Source organism: Zeus faber (genome assembly GCF_960531495.2).
Source record: "Zeus faber genome assembly, chromosome: 12".
Lineage (NCBI taxonomy): Eukaryota > Metazoa > Chordata > Actinopteri > Zeiformes > Zeidae > Zeus > Zeus faber.
In genome coordinates, this window is record NC_137196.1 from 26,245,987 (window position 1) to 26,263,144 (window position 17,158).

Genomic DNA, 17,158 nt, shown 5'->3' on the forward strand with positions numbered 1-17,158 from the left:
AGCTTCGCAAACACCTGGATGGGGTGCAATTGGTGTGTGTACACACAAGAATCAGACGCATGCACTTTTGACAATACAACTTTTGGCAAATTTCTAGACAATATTGGATGTGAATGTGTTCCTTTGCACCTTTTGAGAGTGAACTTCACTGACGTCTGTTTTTAAAAAGATGCAATAATTGACACTCCTGTCTGAATTGACATTGCCTAACTCCCGTCATATGATATCAGCAGATGACTTCTGACCTTAAGTTCCTGCAACCGGTCGTCTGGGTTTTGGTCAGGTTATAATTGACTAGTGCTCCCTCTAGTGGTGAAGAAATCACATATTGTTTCTTTAACTATGAAGGTTGTACTGCGTATACACCTTTCTACTCAATCTACTCTCGCACTGCTTGTACTCACATCGTTTACGAGGCAGTCGTCTTAATAATAAGGGGCCTGTCGTCATATGTTGCTTCAAATGAGCTTGCATTTCAGAGGTGAACCCTCACTTGACCCCCTGGAGTACTCTAGTTTGACCGAGGGGTCTCTCTTTAAAACCGTTGAGTGGAATGGAACCGATTCAGAATAACTATGTCAGCACAGTGAGTGCATCCTGGCAAAATCGAAATATCAGTAAATATGTTTTTTTGTTTCCTGTTGTTTGCTCGGAGTGACGCCGGACGACACGGCTGATTTCTGTGAAAAGGTGTGTTCAGATATCGTGACAGACGACTCTACTTCATACAATTGTCGTCAGTTCTTCCCCCCGGGACTTGACTTTCCTTTGTTTCTGATGCCATCTACCGCTTCCAAGTAACGTTTCCCGTCTGAGCTGGACATAAAACTCAACAGCCATCCGCTTCACGGCCGGGGAGGTCGAGGCTGCTTCGTTCACTGCCGTGCGCGTGTTTGCATTTTATTGGCGAGACTCGACGTGACTGAGAAGCGAACCTTTAAAAAGACAAACGGCGAACGTTCCCCCGGCTTCTAAAGCTACCTGTTGGGGTGGCGTGGATATCGCGACCGGCGGGCGACGGCACCAGCTCCGTCCTGCTGCGGCGCAGCTCCCCCGGGGTCGGCCCAATCTGTCCAACCGGCGCCGATCTGCCCGCCCCGGCTGGGGGAGTTTTCACATGCGTTGTCTGTCTTGCGGTGAGGAGGGTGTGGCGCAGGAGCAGGAGCCCGCGGAGCCGATGGCGACCGGACCGAAGCGGGAGATTCATTCAGTTGGTCACCTGACAGCATGTTCCAAGTGGGCCAGCGAGCCTTTTTGTTGGACTCTGAATCAAAAACCTGCCTTGTCGGCACCTCACTGCCCCACCGACTCCCTCTCCCTCCCTGAACCCGTGACTGTGGGTGGAGTCTCCCACAACGTTCATTCGGATCAGGAATCCAACCAGTATACGTTATTCTACTCAGAATCATCTACATTGATGAATTGTGCAGAAATGTAGAATCCACGTCCTTCTTTGGCATTTGGTCTCCGATTTCTAAGAACTCAGACGTATAACTCTTCCTGGCTATTGTTGACGGACTGGATAAGAGGGCAGTCAGCCTGGCAATAGGTTAGCTATAGTTGACCAGTTGGTCAATCAGTTACTCGGCTACTTCATGAAGATATACACATCAGTCGGCGTGTAGTATAGCTGGTCAGTCCGTCAAATACTGTCTCCTCTGTTGCAGACAGACTTGGAGTGAGACGGGTCTTTGTGTTCCATTCTTTTCCATTTGCTCAGCTCATTCTGCATGGGCCTTTCCCTTTGTCCCGTCTCCCGCGCATGTTGTTTAGGATGGCATATGAAGTATTTGAGGGTCTAGTAGGCCTACTCCAGAGAGCGTTAGAGGGCTCGTAAGACTGACCGTGTGACAGATAAAGCAGTCGCCGTGGTAATGCACGTGTTATATCAGGGATGCATTTCCATGCACGTGATGAAAACAGAGGAATCTAATAATGGCGCAGATGTCTTCACATGTTCTCACCGTGACCATTACCTGTGATAAATTGCTTTTGGATACAAGTCTAACGGCCAGATCAGAGACTGTACCGTGGTCCCTCTTTAGTTGTTTGACTGGAGACTTGTTTCGGATGGTCTTCTGGATTTAAATCCGTTGTGTTAGTCTGTCTAAGGTCGGCACTGTTACCCTGAAGGCCGGACAGTACAATAATATCCACACGGATAAATTGTCAAACTGATCCTTTTTTTTCGGTCAACAGACAGTGGGACGTGTACTAAGGCCAATACAGGAATCATGACGACGGATTTCACAGATATGGATATAATATTTCATAATTGCCGAAGTTGGCCGCAAAACTCGTCTGTAACTCCAGTGACACGTGTGGCTGTTAGTTATTGCGCCTTAACACGCTCTGAAACGACATTACCACTTTACAAGCTGTTTCTGACAAGGCAAATCAAGATTCTTTATCAGTGATTGGCCGGTGATAAGAGTTTATTTAGAAATTCAACTTTCTGGTGCATCGATCAATCGATATACCTTTGATTTAGAACACACTACCGGCACAAAAGAGCTCATTGTCACTGGCAAAATGGAGTGCATTCGCAGTAAAATCCTTCTTTAACATCCCCCCGCAGCCACTGCTTGCACAGACATAGGCAATGTATGTATATATGACACGTGCACGTGGCCCCGTGCACGCAGACAGGAAGGGAGGGAGAGAGAGAAGGAATAAGAGACAGACGGGGAGGGAGGGAGAGAGGGGGGAGGCCCCTACTGCGCTTTGATCTGGCGGCGGAGGAAAGGAGGAGAGCAGACAGAGGGGTGGAGGAAAGGAGGAGAGAAGAGGCAGATGGAGGAGTGGAGGAAAGGGGGAGACGGAGGAGCGGAGGAAAGGAGTAGAGGAGCAGAGACAGGATGGGGGAGAGGAGGCGGAGGAAAGGATGAGACCAGGGGTCGACAGAGGAGGGGAGGAGAGGGGGAGAGCGGAGGAGAGGAGGGAACGAGGAGAGCAGAGGCAGACAGACAGGGGAATGGAGAGGAGTGGTGGAGGAAAGGAGGACAACGAAGGTAGACAGAGGAGAGGGGGAAAGGAGAACTGAGGGAGACAAGGAGATGAACGGAGAGGAGGAAGGAGAGAAGGAGGAAAACAGAGGCAGACAGACAGGAGAGGAGGACAGGGGGAGAGGAGATGAGGAAAGGAGGAGAGGAGATGAGGAAAAGAGGAGAGGAGGAGATGAGAAAAGGAGAACAGAGGAAAAAAAACAGAGGAGAGGAGCCGAGGAAAGGAGGAGAGGAGATGAGGAAAGGGGGAGAGGAGATGCGGAAAAGAATGAGGGAGAAGGAGGGAGAGGAGATGGGGAAAGGAGGAGAAGAGGAGAGGAGATGAGGAAATGAGGAGAGGAGGAATGGAGGAGAGGTGAGGAAGAGAGGAGATGAGGAAAGTAAGAGAACAGTGGCAGAAAAACAGAGAAGAGGAGGAGAGGAGATGAGGAAAGGAGGAGAGGAGACGTGGAAAGGAGGAGAAAAGAGGCAGAAAGACAGAGGAGAGGAGGAGAGGAAAGTAAGAGAGGAGACAAGGAAGGGAGAAGAGAAAGAGAGGAGATGAGGAAAGGAGGAGAGGAGATGAGGAAAAGAAGGGAAGAGGAGAGGAGACGAGGAAAGGAGGAGAGGAGGAGAGGAGATGAGGAAAGGAGGAGAGGAGACGTGGAAAGGAGGAGAAAAGAGGCAGAAAGACAGAGGAGAGGAGGAGAGGAAAGGAGGAGAGGAGACAAGGAAGGGAGAAGAGAAAGAGAGGAGATGAGGAAAGGAGGAGAGGAGATGAGGAAAAGAATGAGAGGGGGAGAGGAGATGAGGAAAGGAAGGGAGGAGGAGAGGAGACGAGGAAAGGAGGAGAGGAGGAGAGGAGATGAGGAAAGGAGGAGAGGAGAAGAGGAGGAGAGGAGGAGAACAGATGAGGAGAGGAGATGAGGAGACAAGGAAAGGAGGAGGAGAGGAGATGGAGAGGAGACAAGGAAAGGATGACAGGAACGGGAAAGGAGGAGACGAGATGAGGAAAGGAGGGGAACAGAGGCCGAAAGACAGAGGAGAGAAGGAGAGGAGACAAGGAAAGGAGGGAAGGAGACAGGAAAGGAGGGAAGGAGACAGGAAAGGAGGGAAGGAGGAGAGGAGGAGAGGAGACAAGGAAAGGTGGGGAGGAGACAAGGAATAGGAGGAGAGGAGACAAGGAAAGGAGGAGAGGAGAGTAAAAGCCAGTCCCGTCCTCTGTCTGCAAAACAAAAACTGCATTTTTGTTTGTTAGTTTGTTTGTTTTTGTTTGTTTTAAATCTGCAAGTTGTTGTCGTGGGGTCCAAGCAAAGTTTCAACACTTTGAAGAATTAACAACAACAACAACAACAACCACAACAACCACAACAACAACCACCACAGTGATCCGGTAAAAGTCCGTTAAAATACCGTGGGCGGATGGTTACACGATCAAAACATCATGCGATCACGGTTCCCCCCGCGACACGAGGAGGATAACACGGATCCAGCTCGGACATCCACCACCTCCCAAAATAAAAAAATAAAAATCATTAACAAAAAAGCGGCGGCAGCCCCGGACTCGGAGGAGTCGGAGCCGGGGGAAGACATGTTGCTCCGCGGGACTAACTGTTGACAGCGGCGGGGTGTCCCCGCCTGCTCCCCGTTAACACCGTGACCGTGCGGCTGCAGCCTAATCTCCCACTCCCGCAGAAAGCCTCACGCTTGTTCTCCATGTTGTTCCATTTACCTTAGCGGGCCAGTGGGAGGCTCCCAGTGGAACCAGTACCTGCAGCAGCAGCAGCAGCAGCAGCGGCAGCGGCAGCGGCGGCAGCAGCGGCGGCGGCGGTGGAGGCGGCGGCGGCGGCGCGGAGCGGAGCGGTAGAGCGGACCTTCCCTTCCCGAACATGGTTCATTCAGGAGCCGCTGCGCCTCCCTCCCTCCCGGACCTCTCCTCCTCCTCCTTCTCCACCACCTCCTCCACTCCTCCGTCTCTCCTCCCCCTTTCGGCCCGGTGACGCCCCCTGCGGCCCCCCAGCGCACACACACACGCACACACGCAAACTTTTTCCTGTCTTAAAATCATAAACACACTCAGTTTGTCTCTTTCTCTCAGTTTATGTTGTCCCCGGACTGATTAAATAAATATTTGGTGTGCTGTCATTTGGTTTCCTTCTTTTTCTTTCGTTCTTTCTTTCTTTCTTTCTTTCACATTATTTATTATAAGGGGGTCTCGTTTTGCAGTGTCGCTCCAGGCAGATTGATGTGGGTTTGTAATAAACCTCCCCATGTTGATGTTTATAACCGCGCTATTAATGCACAGCGCGCCTTGTCTTTATATCAGAGACGTCCAGCTTCAGGAATCACGTCCAAATGATGTTATGTGAGATGTAAACACTTCATTGCATTCGCCGTAACCCATGGTGTAATGACCTCCTGCAGCCTATCTTACAGCGTGTTGTTTAAATGCACAGTGACGAAACGCTGGCTTATCTGCTGTTTATTGACTTGCAATGTCCTCATCTGGTCTGCATGTACTGTGTAACTTGACAAGTTATTTAAATACCGTGTATGCATTTGGCAAAAGCAATGAATCGTTTATTATTGTTATTAGATTTAATTTCATTAATTGTAATTCAGGATTTTATAATTTAAGAAAATAAATGTGTATATAATCGAATATAATATAATATCATATCATATAATATCATATCATATAATATCATATATATCATATCATATAATTATTATATTATTATCAATAATGATAACATATTGTATATATTATTAATATTATTTTATTAATAACAATAATAATAATAATAATAATAATAATAATATTACATTACATTACATTATATTATACTACATTACATTACATAATATGATATTATATACCTTACATTACATTACATTGCACTGCTGCCTCTCAGCAAGAGGCTTATCTCCCAAATAGGAGCCTTTCTGTGTGGAGATTGTATGTTCTCCCCGTGCTCACATGGGGAGAACACCCACCTCACGTCACTAAGGGCCCCCCCAAAAACATGCACACATCATGGTCTGACCAGCGATGGACACTCGTCACCAGGTCCCCGGGCGCGTCCACGAATGCCGCCCACTGCTCCTGGCTGCGCCCCCGGAGGAAGGACAAGCCAGGGATGGATTAAATGCAGAGGAACCATTTCACCGGCCACCTTCCAAAGCATGTGCGTGTGTGTGCGTGTGTGCGTGTGTGTGCGTGTGTGTGTGTGTGCGTGCATGTGTTGTAGTGTGGTGTGCTGTCACGATTAAAGATTGTTCTTGTTCTCTATTGTATTGTATGGTGTTACATGACATGAAACGACATGACCTAACATTACATAATATAATAATCAAATTATATTATATTATATTTTATATTATTTTATTTGATATGATATATTATATGATATTATATTTTATCATATGATATATGATACGATGTTATATTATTTTCCATTATATTGTATTACATTATTTTATTTTATTTTATATTATATTACATTATATTATTTATAACTATGCTACTGCTTTGCTTTGAACTTTAGCGACATCTAGTGGTACGAGCGGTGAACTGCAGCTGCCCTGTTCCACCTGGTTACACACGAGTGGGAATGAACGCCCTTATTTCCAGGGTGTGTGTTGTTTTACCGCCAAACTAACATGCAGCAGCGGGACCGCTCAGCCGCGGCCCAAACCCGCGCAGGCGGGCACCGGCTGCCGGTACCGGCCGCTGGTGTTTGGGGTCGTTGTTCCGATGTTCCATGTAGTCACGTTTCACTTTCCATCGTCACCTCTTTGGCGTGTAGAAACAGCGTTTCCCAGAGTGCACCGCGCCAGAGAAATCCGCCATATTGCCTCCGTCTGAACGCGCTGGCCAGACAGACTCGTATTCACAACAGAAAAATGTGAGTATTTCGTCAAAAATGTTTGTTTTGGGGACGGTTTGAGTGTTAAAATGTCCCCGCGTGGGGTCACATTAACCAACGCGGCGGTTGGGAAGTGTTTCACCTGCGACGTCTCCGTCCAGTGTGTGTGTGAAGGAGGCTTGTTGTTTTTTTTTTTTCCCCTTCTGTGCAGAATTAGCCAGATTCACTTACAAGCCGCTGAAATAATTAAACGTTAGCTGTAAATTTTAAAAATGTGTCCCACCCGAAGACAGAAAATGGCCGAGCGACTCAAATGCGGATAAACCTTTTTAATTCCCATCTATTTCACTATTAATTTCACATGGAATAGCTAGCATGACGTGTAGCTAGCTAGCTCTAGCTAGGTAGTTAGCATTAATACATCCAGATATAGTAGTTACATCCCCGGAGGAAAATATTGGCGTTTACAGAAGCTCATATGAAAACAATAGTCAGTAATAATGAAGAAAACGTATAAACAATAAAAAAAATGACAATATAGAATACATCTAAAAAAAAAAAAAATCCACGAAAATAAAACAATTGGCAATATACAACAGACTTTAAATAATGACAACATACAATTATCCTGAAGCGGAACTAAAAAAAATAGGTCATACATCGTAAACCTTAAATAACCCCAAATCGATCAATTTGACAACAGTGGTGAACGGCAAGTTTGCATACAGTATCTGTACGTACAAACAATGGGCTCCTCTTAACCCTTTAACATCTGATGGATTGAAAACAAATTATCAACAACAAAAAACCGCAATCACCAGTTTCCCTTTGTTTTACTAGATCCCAGCAGCCAAATATACTTTTATTAATGGTAAAATAACTTGTCATATTAGTCATAAGTACTACTTTACCTTAACTTTCAGCAGTTGAGTGCTCCTAAATATCCTGATTTTAATTTATATTTAAATAAAAAGCATACCTGGTGTCCTTGTAACTCACAGGGATATGGAGCGAATGAATCACCGACGGGCGATCTTAACCAAAGTAACGTGACTGTGTTAGAAACATTAAACATGTAGATATTTGCTCTGAAATGTAGTGCTGTAAAAGCAAAAAAAAAACCAATGTCAGTAAGTTCGATAATTTTTTTTTTTAACTTAATTCCAATAACGAGTTCCTTTATTACTTTTCACCACTGGACCACACCATTGGGCTAGCGTTATTACAGAATATGAAATGCTATAACACCAGCACGAAGCAGAAATTATTCAATCTAATAAAGGAATGCAGGGCTTTGTTGGTGTGACATGGGATGGAGCGTTCCTGTCAACTCCACCCATTGTAGTTTCTGATAGCCAATATGTCCTGTAATCCACCCCTAAATAGCAGATGTCAGCCTTTAAGGCTTTTACAAAGGAAAAATACTTTTGTTTTCTCTTTTTTTTTTTAAGCTGGTTTGACTAATATAAAATAATATTATTGGTTGAAACCGCCTTATTATTTAATTTCCGGGTCACGCTGGTTTGATTTTATTTTTCAAATAGACCCTGCGACGGTACGCACCGGTACAATTTTATAGTGACATGGTTGCCTGGAGTTCTTGCTTGAAGTCAGGGTAACACGTGCATACGGTACATGTACGGTATGTTAGTCTTTCGTGACATTTTCGTGTCCCTTCCATCCGACTAAAAATGGTGATGGTCTTAAAAAAGCCTCTGAGCTTACAATCATTGTAGCTGGAAGTGTCGGTATTTGGTATTTGTTGGCATGCAGTATTGGCTAGTACCCAAGAACAAGGTTGCTGGTCCATGTGCTAAAATAAATGGTTGAATTAATTTGATTGTGTGTTTCAGTGTCGCTGTGATGACCCAGACAGTTCAGACCAACGGGGTTCAACCCCTCAGTAAAACCTGGGAGCTGAGTCTGTACGAACTGCAGCGAACTCCGCAGGTACAGTCTTATGCACACGTTCAACACATTTAATACAAGTAGGGTATTAAAGTTACTGTTGCTCCAACCTCAAGATGAAGCCTTTAGGCTGTGGTGCTAGACCAAAAACATTCTCTCGGGTTCAGGCATAAAAAAGACTTGGCTAAATAAGCAGTGGTGTAATTAAGGTGATGTGCCAGGCTGTCGATTGTAGGTATTAGTGCTTATTATAACAATGTAATAGTACCGCAATTAAGTATTGAAGTATTAAGGCAAGTGATCTCTACAAGTTCGAAGTTCAAGGTCACAAGGTTATTTGTCACATACATATACATATGGTCATACATATATGCAGTGAAATGTCATGACATCTGGTGATTACGCACAATAAGCTCTATAAGCTCTAAGAATATAAAAAAAATACTAAAATGTGCATAACCGACGGGAGGTGCTCGCGCAGGCGGTCGCAAGGGCTGGCGAAACAATCGTGATTCTGGGTTCTATAATTATATAATAGGCTTTGTATTCTTTATATAATTGTCTGTCATTTCACTGCATATACGTATGGAAGTATGTATCTGATGAATAACCCTCTTGAATCTTAACTTAGAAAGAAGAAGAAGAAGAAACAGTCTTTAATCGTCACACGACACTCCACAACACATGCTTGCACACACACACACACATGCACATGCTTGATGGTGGCCGGTGAAATGGCTCCTCTGCTTTTGACCCATCCTGGCTTGTCCTTCCTCCGGGGGCACAGCCAGGAGCAGTGGGCAGCATACGTGGACGCGCCCTTAACCTCCAGTACTTACCTCACAGAGTAGAAGTCCTCTTGCCACCGCAGAGAGTCAGAGTGGAATGTTCCTTTAAATGTGTCAAACTAAAGTTCTTCCTCCTCAGGAAGTGCAATGTGATCAAAGCGTCACAATGTGCTTTTCTTTAGATCATTTAGCAAATAAATAAAATTGCCTTTGTTATCAGTTGTATTGTAACTATATTTAATATTAAACTCTTGTCAACGCTCTGCTCATCCTTAACAAAAGAGAACCACGTAGTTTAGCTTATTTGGATTCCCATTGGCTCCTGGGTTATGCAGCAGTTCTTCCTGGGCATTAATTACTTTATGTTGTCAAAAACCATAACATCACAGAATAAACCAGACAAACAAATGCTCTTTTTGATTGATTTTCGAATTGGAATCGTGACCCCCCCCCCCCTTCCAGTGATTATAGTATACATGACATAAACTAAGTTAATATCAATAAACATAATATACTTAATAAAACAGAAATTGATGAACAAAATGTACTCTGGTATCAGAAACCTAATCCTTGGTTTGGACTGTTGCATCCGCTTGTCCTCATTTCCCCGCAGGAGGCCATCACAGATGGGCTGGAGATCGCTGTGTCACCCAGATCCCTCCACAGTGAATTGATGTGTCCCATCTGTCTGGACATGTTGAAGAACACCATGACGACCAAAGAATGTTTACACCGCTTCTGTGCTGACTGCATCATCACTGCGCTGAGATCTGGGTTAGTTGGTTGATAGTCATTTTTGGTGAGAGCCTCGGCTAAATCAAGTTAAGTGTCAAGTGATTACCTGATTGCAGTTATCTGATCCAATCCAGTCATTTGATGCTGCAATCTACTACTTCCAACCAAATTGAAGTGGAATTTTAAACCAATGGTTGAACGTTGGCAACATATAGAATGCAAACTAAGTGTATTTCCATCAGTTGGGATAAAGTAAATTAACTGGAACTGATTAAAAAAAAAAAAAAAAAAAAAAAAAAAGTCTGTCAATAAATGGTTCTTAAATGATAGAGGCGTAAAATAAACAAAAAAGATAATTGTTGAGTTAAAGTTTCATGATCGTGATTGCCCTGATCTCTGCCAGTCAAAATAAAGGTTTGGTCTGATAAAACGCTTTCCTTATGTCTGCCTACTTTCGCTCACTCACAGTAACAAGGAGTGTCCTACCTGCCGCAAAAAACTGGTGTCCAAGAGATCGCTGCGTCCGGACCCAAACTTTGATGCACTCATCAGTAAGTCATTCCCAAACAAGGCACAATAAGGGAGAACACAGTATAAACTACATAATGTACTTGTACCCAACGTGTACTTGTCTACACGTGGCCGTGTAGACCCTGATTTGTATGTGCGTAAGAATATCTTCTCCCGCGACGTCACAGGTAAGATCTATCCCAGCCGTGACGAGTATGAGGCGCACCAGGAGAGAGTTTTGGCCCGGATCAGCAAACACAACAACCAGCAAGCCTTGTCCCACAGCATAGAGGAGGGGCTGAAGATACAGGCCATGACCAGGTGCGCAAACACTCCTTCATCTCCCCGCATACCCTCCCTGCCCAGATAACGCCCAGAGACTGGTTAAATTCGCATTTATTATTGCGATTGCATAAAACACGATTTCCTAAAGGGACTGATCAGTAGAGAAAGAAGTCCTTCATTTCGGCACTTCAGACGCTGTCTTTGTCCAACTTTACTGAGTCATATGATTATTAAGAGGGGCTCCAGTGCATCCAGAAGCAGTAGTACAAGGTTAAGTGTTTTAGAAGAAATGGCGTTTGTGATATTTCCAAGACCCTTCAACTCCTAAATACAAAAATTGCCACCACAATAGTAAACAAGAACTTTATTGAAGCTGTACATTAACGTCACTTTTTGGAACAACACAACCGCAGCAACTTTTTCCTTATACTGGACCCTTTCCACACATTTTCTGGCACACAGCTGTACAAGATACGCCATGCAATACATGACTGAGGCTCCAAGTAACAGCATTTATTATTAATGTCATCTGTAGAGAATTTGCTATCGTCCCAGAACTGGGCGTTGCAGCAACTGCATGCTGGCATGAAGAGAGCTTATGTGACTAGTTGTTCCCAGGTCCTCTTTGGACCGGCGCCATCTGTTCAGCTGGAGGAATTTGTTTCTAAATCTCGACTTTGGGCTTATTATAAGATGGTAAAAAATACATATGACAACATTCTTCATGATTATTACACAAATAGGAGTCATTTAAAAATGGCATGATGAAACCAACTTTCACATTTACAGTACTTTGATCTACAATTAAATCCATTTTACCGATACCTTTTCTCTCAGTGGTGTACCTGTGGCTGCTGTTTTGCCAAAGACTGTATTTGTGAAAATGCTAGGTGTCCCTGACATTGATTATATGTCATAATCGTGTCTTAATGACATGAAGCTAAGTTCACACTGTTGGCTAAAAGTAATGGATAATTATCTCTAATCCATTATTTTAAATAACTGTTTACCTTTCACTAAGTTTAATTCCATTTTATTTATATTATTATTCCTATTTTTTATTTATTTAGTTATTACGTGTGTGTGTGTGTGTGTGTGTGTGTGTGTGTGTGTGTGTGTGTGTGTGTGTGTGTGTGTGTGTGTGTGTGTGTGTGTGTGTGTGTGTGTGTGTGTGTGTGTGTGTGAATTGATTCCAAACAAAGTGTGTTTTTGTAAATGATGTGTGTTTTGTCACGTATGTCATTGCTGCTGCAACACTGGAATTCCCTCTGGGTATTAATGAAGTATCTTTATCTTATCTCATGTCTCTTCTTCAGACTGCAGCGTGGTAAAAAACACACCGTGGAGAATGGGAGTGGAGCGGAGGACAACGGAGACTCCTCCCATTGTAGCAACACATCTGTCCATAGCAACCAGGTGGGTTAAGATGTTTACCTGTGCCTGGATACTGTTTTATTTATTTTTGGGAGTTTCATTCCCGGCTTCAGTGCATTGATTCACCACAAACACTACTGCAGTTTCGGTTGCCCTTTACACATGACAGCTGCTGGTTGACACATAACGAAAAATTCTATATCCATCACCAAACATTCCTAACAGTGCATTCTTAACTCCATCCCTAGGAGGCAGGTCCAAGCATCAAGCGCACCAAGACCAGCGATGACAGCGGCTTGGACATGGACAATGCTGCGGAGAATGGTGGCGGGGACTCTGTTATTGACGGCGGTGCGAGTGAAATAGAGCTGGTGTTCAGGCCACACCCCACTCTGATGGAGAAAGACGACGCCCACAACAGGTGGCGACACACATGCATGCCAACACACACACATAAATGTAAATACAAATACAAAATTCTAACTTGTCCAAATGTCTCCTTCATATGTGCATATTATTTGTTTTTTGGAGTTTTATCTATTGGAGTTGATTCTTGGGGTGCAGTTGACACACAAAACATTAAGTGATAATCAAGACAAGATATTAACGGGGTAATCCACATTATCATTTCCGTATAAAAAAATAAAAATGTTTTAGCTTGCATTGAAAATCAGTGTCTATATTACAATTTTCGAATTGATTTAAAATGTAAATGATTTAATTGGATCAGAGTATTTTTTTTGTTTATTTTTAAGATATATAATATTTTCAACTCACAATACTAGTACTAATCTTTAGTACTAGGACTGTGTGTCGGTAAGTACCGACGAATGAGTACTTAGTACTTGTACTTGGTCCATACAAATGGTGCATCTCTACTATTCCTCCCATTAATCTGTGTATCGTGTTTAGTTGTTATTAACCCATTTCTCTCTGTGTGTTTCCACCCAGTGTGGAATTTGTCCCCCGCTACATAAAGACGTCCGGTAATGCCACGGTGGACCACCTGTCCAAATACCTGGCAGTCCGCCTGGCGCTGGAGGAGCTGAGGAGGAACGCTGAGGCCAGTCCCGTTAACGTGGAGGCTGCCTCGGAGAAACAGTACACCATCTACATCCTCACTGCTGGAAACCAGTTTACTGTGAGCGTGCACACACACACACACACACACACACACACACACACACACACACACACACACACACACACACACACACACACACACACACACACACACACAGGCCCACACACTCAATGCTTGAACAAGATGTGACAAAGCTTGTCGTGTAGGTTTCTGTGCGGATCAGATCCTTTACTTTTACTTAAGAGTTCAGACTTGGACATGTGATTCATTCATCTCAGTCTCCAAAAATACTATATTAGCAATATTCTCATACAGTGACACCCTGTTTCATCGTATTACTTGTTATTTTCATAGAACTGTACACTGTCGTTCCAGCAAGTGCTGACACTAAAATGTCTTAAATTCAGTTGAACAAATATTAGCCCTTTTTAAAGTCATTAAATAGACTTGCATTTGAATTTACGAGGTCCTAGTTTCAACATAAAAATGTTGCCTTTTTTGAATTTTCTTTTTTACCCGTCCGAAGTCCTGTGGAAAGTAGTAGAGTTAGAGTTCCTTATTGCTTACCTTGCAATCTGAGCTAAAGTGGCACGGTGGCGCAGTGCATTGCACTGCTGCCTCACAGCAAGAAGGTCCTGGGTTCGATTCCCGCCTGGGGCGCTGTTGGCACCGTGCTCCGGTGGGTTATCTTCCAAAAACAGGAGCCTTTCTGTTTGGAGTTTGCATGTTCTCCCCGTGCTCACATGGGGTTTCCTCCACCTCACGTCAGTAAGGACCCCCCTCAAAAACATGCAGCCATCATCGTCTGACCAGCGATGGACACTTATCACCTGGTCCCCGGGCGCGTCCACGTACGCTGCCCACTGCTCCTGGCTGTGCCCCCAGAGGAAGGACAAGCCAGGATGGGTCAAAAGCAGAGGAGCCATTTCACCGGCCACCATCAAGCATGTGCATGTGTGTGTGTGTGCAAGCATGTGTTGTGGAGTGTCGTGTGACAATTAAAGACTGTTTCTTTTTCTTAAATTAAACTGTTCAAAACACAGTTCATAACCATCTTATTCATACCTTACCTTGGCTCTACCTTGAGCTTCCTTCTGCCTTGAACCAAATACATAATACTTATCTGCAATGCTTTAAGAGAGGGTCGATCTGTCCAAAAATCTGTCTTCCGTTTTGCTAAAACATTTGTATTCGAAATGTATTTTTAAAATGTTTGATTCAACTCTGATACTTGGTCCAAACCCCGGTCCAAAATAGCCATTTTTTTCCTTTATATCTACATCATTATCATTTTATTTGAACCTTATTTCTCTGGTCCGCCGGAATCGGCTCGGTCAGCAGGCTCGTGTCGTGACTCAGGTTCTGGTTTTGTGCTCCTGCAGGTTCTGAACGGCTCGTTCTCCCTGGAGCTCGTCAGCGAGAAGTACTGGAAGGTCAACAAGCCCATGGAGCTGTACTTCGCCCCGACTAAAGAACACAAGTAGACGCGCGCGCGCGCACACACACACACACACACACACACACACACACACACATTCACACACATTCACACACACATGTTCATATGGTGGTAGGACATGATAAGTGGGACTTGTACAGCGGTCTCCCCCCATGCACACAGACGAAGGAGACAAAGTGTGCATGAGGGGGAGAGGAGAGGGGACGGCGGACCCCCAAAATGGACTTGTGTAAAAAGAAGAGATCTTTTCTTTTTTATATTCTTTTTTTCCTTTTTCACTCCTGTATGTTATTCTGTGTGTCCCTCTTCTTTCACTCTGTAGTTGTAGAAGGTAGCAGAGGAGTCGAGCAGCTGTAAGGTGAAAGCCAGATGTCACCAAGTCATCCAAAATTATCTCTCAACTCTGCCTCAGTTCAGCAAACAATATTCTTCAAACCGTCAGACAGTTTAAGGGTCGTTTTTGTGAGGTCTAATCTTTTCTCGCTTGGATTCAGTAAAAGCACAACCTGTTGATAGGTCTGGGCAATTGAAATAGTTATTATCAACATTATGAGGAGATTTTTAAATTGAGTTTTAAGTTGTGTACGAGTCAGCACACACATTTTACATTACTGTCAATATTAAATAAACAGATAAATAAATATTCAATAAATGTATGAAATAAATCCTGAAATAAATAAACTAGGCAATCAATAAATGTAAATGTGTAAATATAGTTAAATAAATAAAGATATTTTCAAAGGGACATTTTTCGAAAGACTATTTTTATTATTTTAAGGGGACTATTTCTGAATGCCACACAAATTTATTTCGTGGCACTTTTATTCCCTAATTCCACTTTAATTTATTTAATTGCACTTTTATGCCACATTTCTAATCCTTAAATGCAAATGAATGGGGCGTGGTTATCTCACAGATTCAGAGACGGTGAACCCTGTGCTGTCGTTGGTGCTCCCTTCTGCGTACTCTGTGCTGCCGTTGGCGTGCTCCTACACACCCTGCTGTCGGACGCGGTCTACAGGGTGCGGCTGGTCAAGTAGAACCTGGTGGTGGCCCTCCACCGTGACTGGCTCGCTCTCTGCCGGATGCTTGCTCCAACCGAGGAGTTATCTGGAGCTGAGGACCAGCTCCGATCAACCACTCCTTATCCTACCGCTGTTATGGCACTGTTGCCCCCTGTCTCCGCTGGCTCTGAGTCTGTGAGATAACCACGCCCCATTCATTTCAATTTAATAATTGAAATGTGGCATTATAAGATAGGTGCCACAAAATAAATAAAAGTGGCATTATGAAATAAAAGTGCCAGGAAATAAATAAAAGTGGCATGAAATAGCAGTCCTTTGAAATGAAAAGAAAAATTGTCCCTTGAAAAACATCCTTTTTAAAATAAAAAAAAAGTATTGTACTATATTTACTCATTCATATATTTATATTTATATGTTTATTGCCTTATTAATTAATTTCCTAGACCTATTTATTTATTAAATATCAACTCAAATGGTGTTCCATAGTGACCCACTTCCGGCCACGACCCTATAATTGATTCAACAAACTGCAAATTTGTGTGCCCCGGTTTATTCCTCAGACTCCCCCGTTCAACCAGCAGCTCGACTGGGAACATAAAACCAAAATCACTGCCCTGTCATCGTTGATCTGTTCACCTTGTAAGAACAGACAAACTGTTCCTCTTTCCAACATCCATGGCTGCTCTCTTATTCTCCTTTTTTATAAATGTGTTTTGTAAGGTGGGGGTCTGGGTGGGGGAGGGGTGAGAGTGAGTGAGTGTGTGACGGTTTGAATACATGTATGTTTGTAGCGGGGTTGGGGAGTGGGCGGGCTGGGGTGGGGGGGGGGGGGGGGGTGTTAACATGTAGAGCCATAAATTTGACAGTTTGGCTCCTCAAAAGTGCCGGTTGGTTTTGCTTAGCGACCGGTAAGCCAATGTGAGTGATTTCGTTTTCAGTTTCCTGCCACTGTGATGTCACGGCGGACACATTTACGACGTCTGCACTTCCTTGTGGTGTAACATGGTCTCCACAGTTAAATTTCAGACACAACATGTTATAGAAACTGACAAGCATCAGAAATACAATACCTGATCAATTGTGGCAATAAAAAAAAAAAAAGGTCAAAAATGACTGACAATTTTATTTTTCGCTCTG

At 43.8% G+C, this 17,158-nt stretch overlaps 2 protein-coding genes across 2 annotated transcripts in view; one reads left to right on the forward strand and one right to left on the reverse strand.

Annotated features, from left to right (window-relative positions):
* The window catches only part of LOC307237729 (ADAMTS-like protein 2), a gene marked incomplete at its 5' end in the record, with an annotated part of 21,866 nt that extends 16,991 nt beyond the window's left edge, over positions 1–4,875 (reverse strand). The window contains one exon of the mRNA XM_080010492.1: positions 4,717–4,875. Within this exon, the coding sequence (XP_079866618.1) occupies positions 4,717–4,875 (159 nt within the window). The remainder of the gene's footprint in view (positions 1–4,716) is intronic.
* A 1,984-nt stretch (positions 4,876–6,859) lies between these two features.
* On the forward strand, positions 6,860–16,739 carry rnf2 (ring finger protein 2). Its single transcript, XM_080011406.1, has 9 exons — positions 6,860–6,892; positions 8,707–8,803; positions 10,163–10,323; positions 10,753–10,835; positions 10,983–11,115; positions 12,396–12,495; positions 12,702–12,874; positions 13,405–13,594; positions 14,920–16,739. Exons 2-9 carry the CDS (start codon positions 8,717–8,719, stop codon positions 15,019–15,021), a joined length of 1,029 nt encoding a protein of 342 aa, XP_079867532.1. The 5' UTR covers positions 6,860–6,892; positions 8,707–8,716; the 3' UTR covers positions 15,022–16,739.
* The last annotated feature ends 419 nt before the right edge of the window (positions 16,740–17,158 follow it).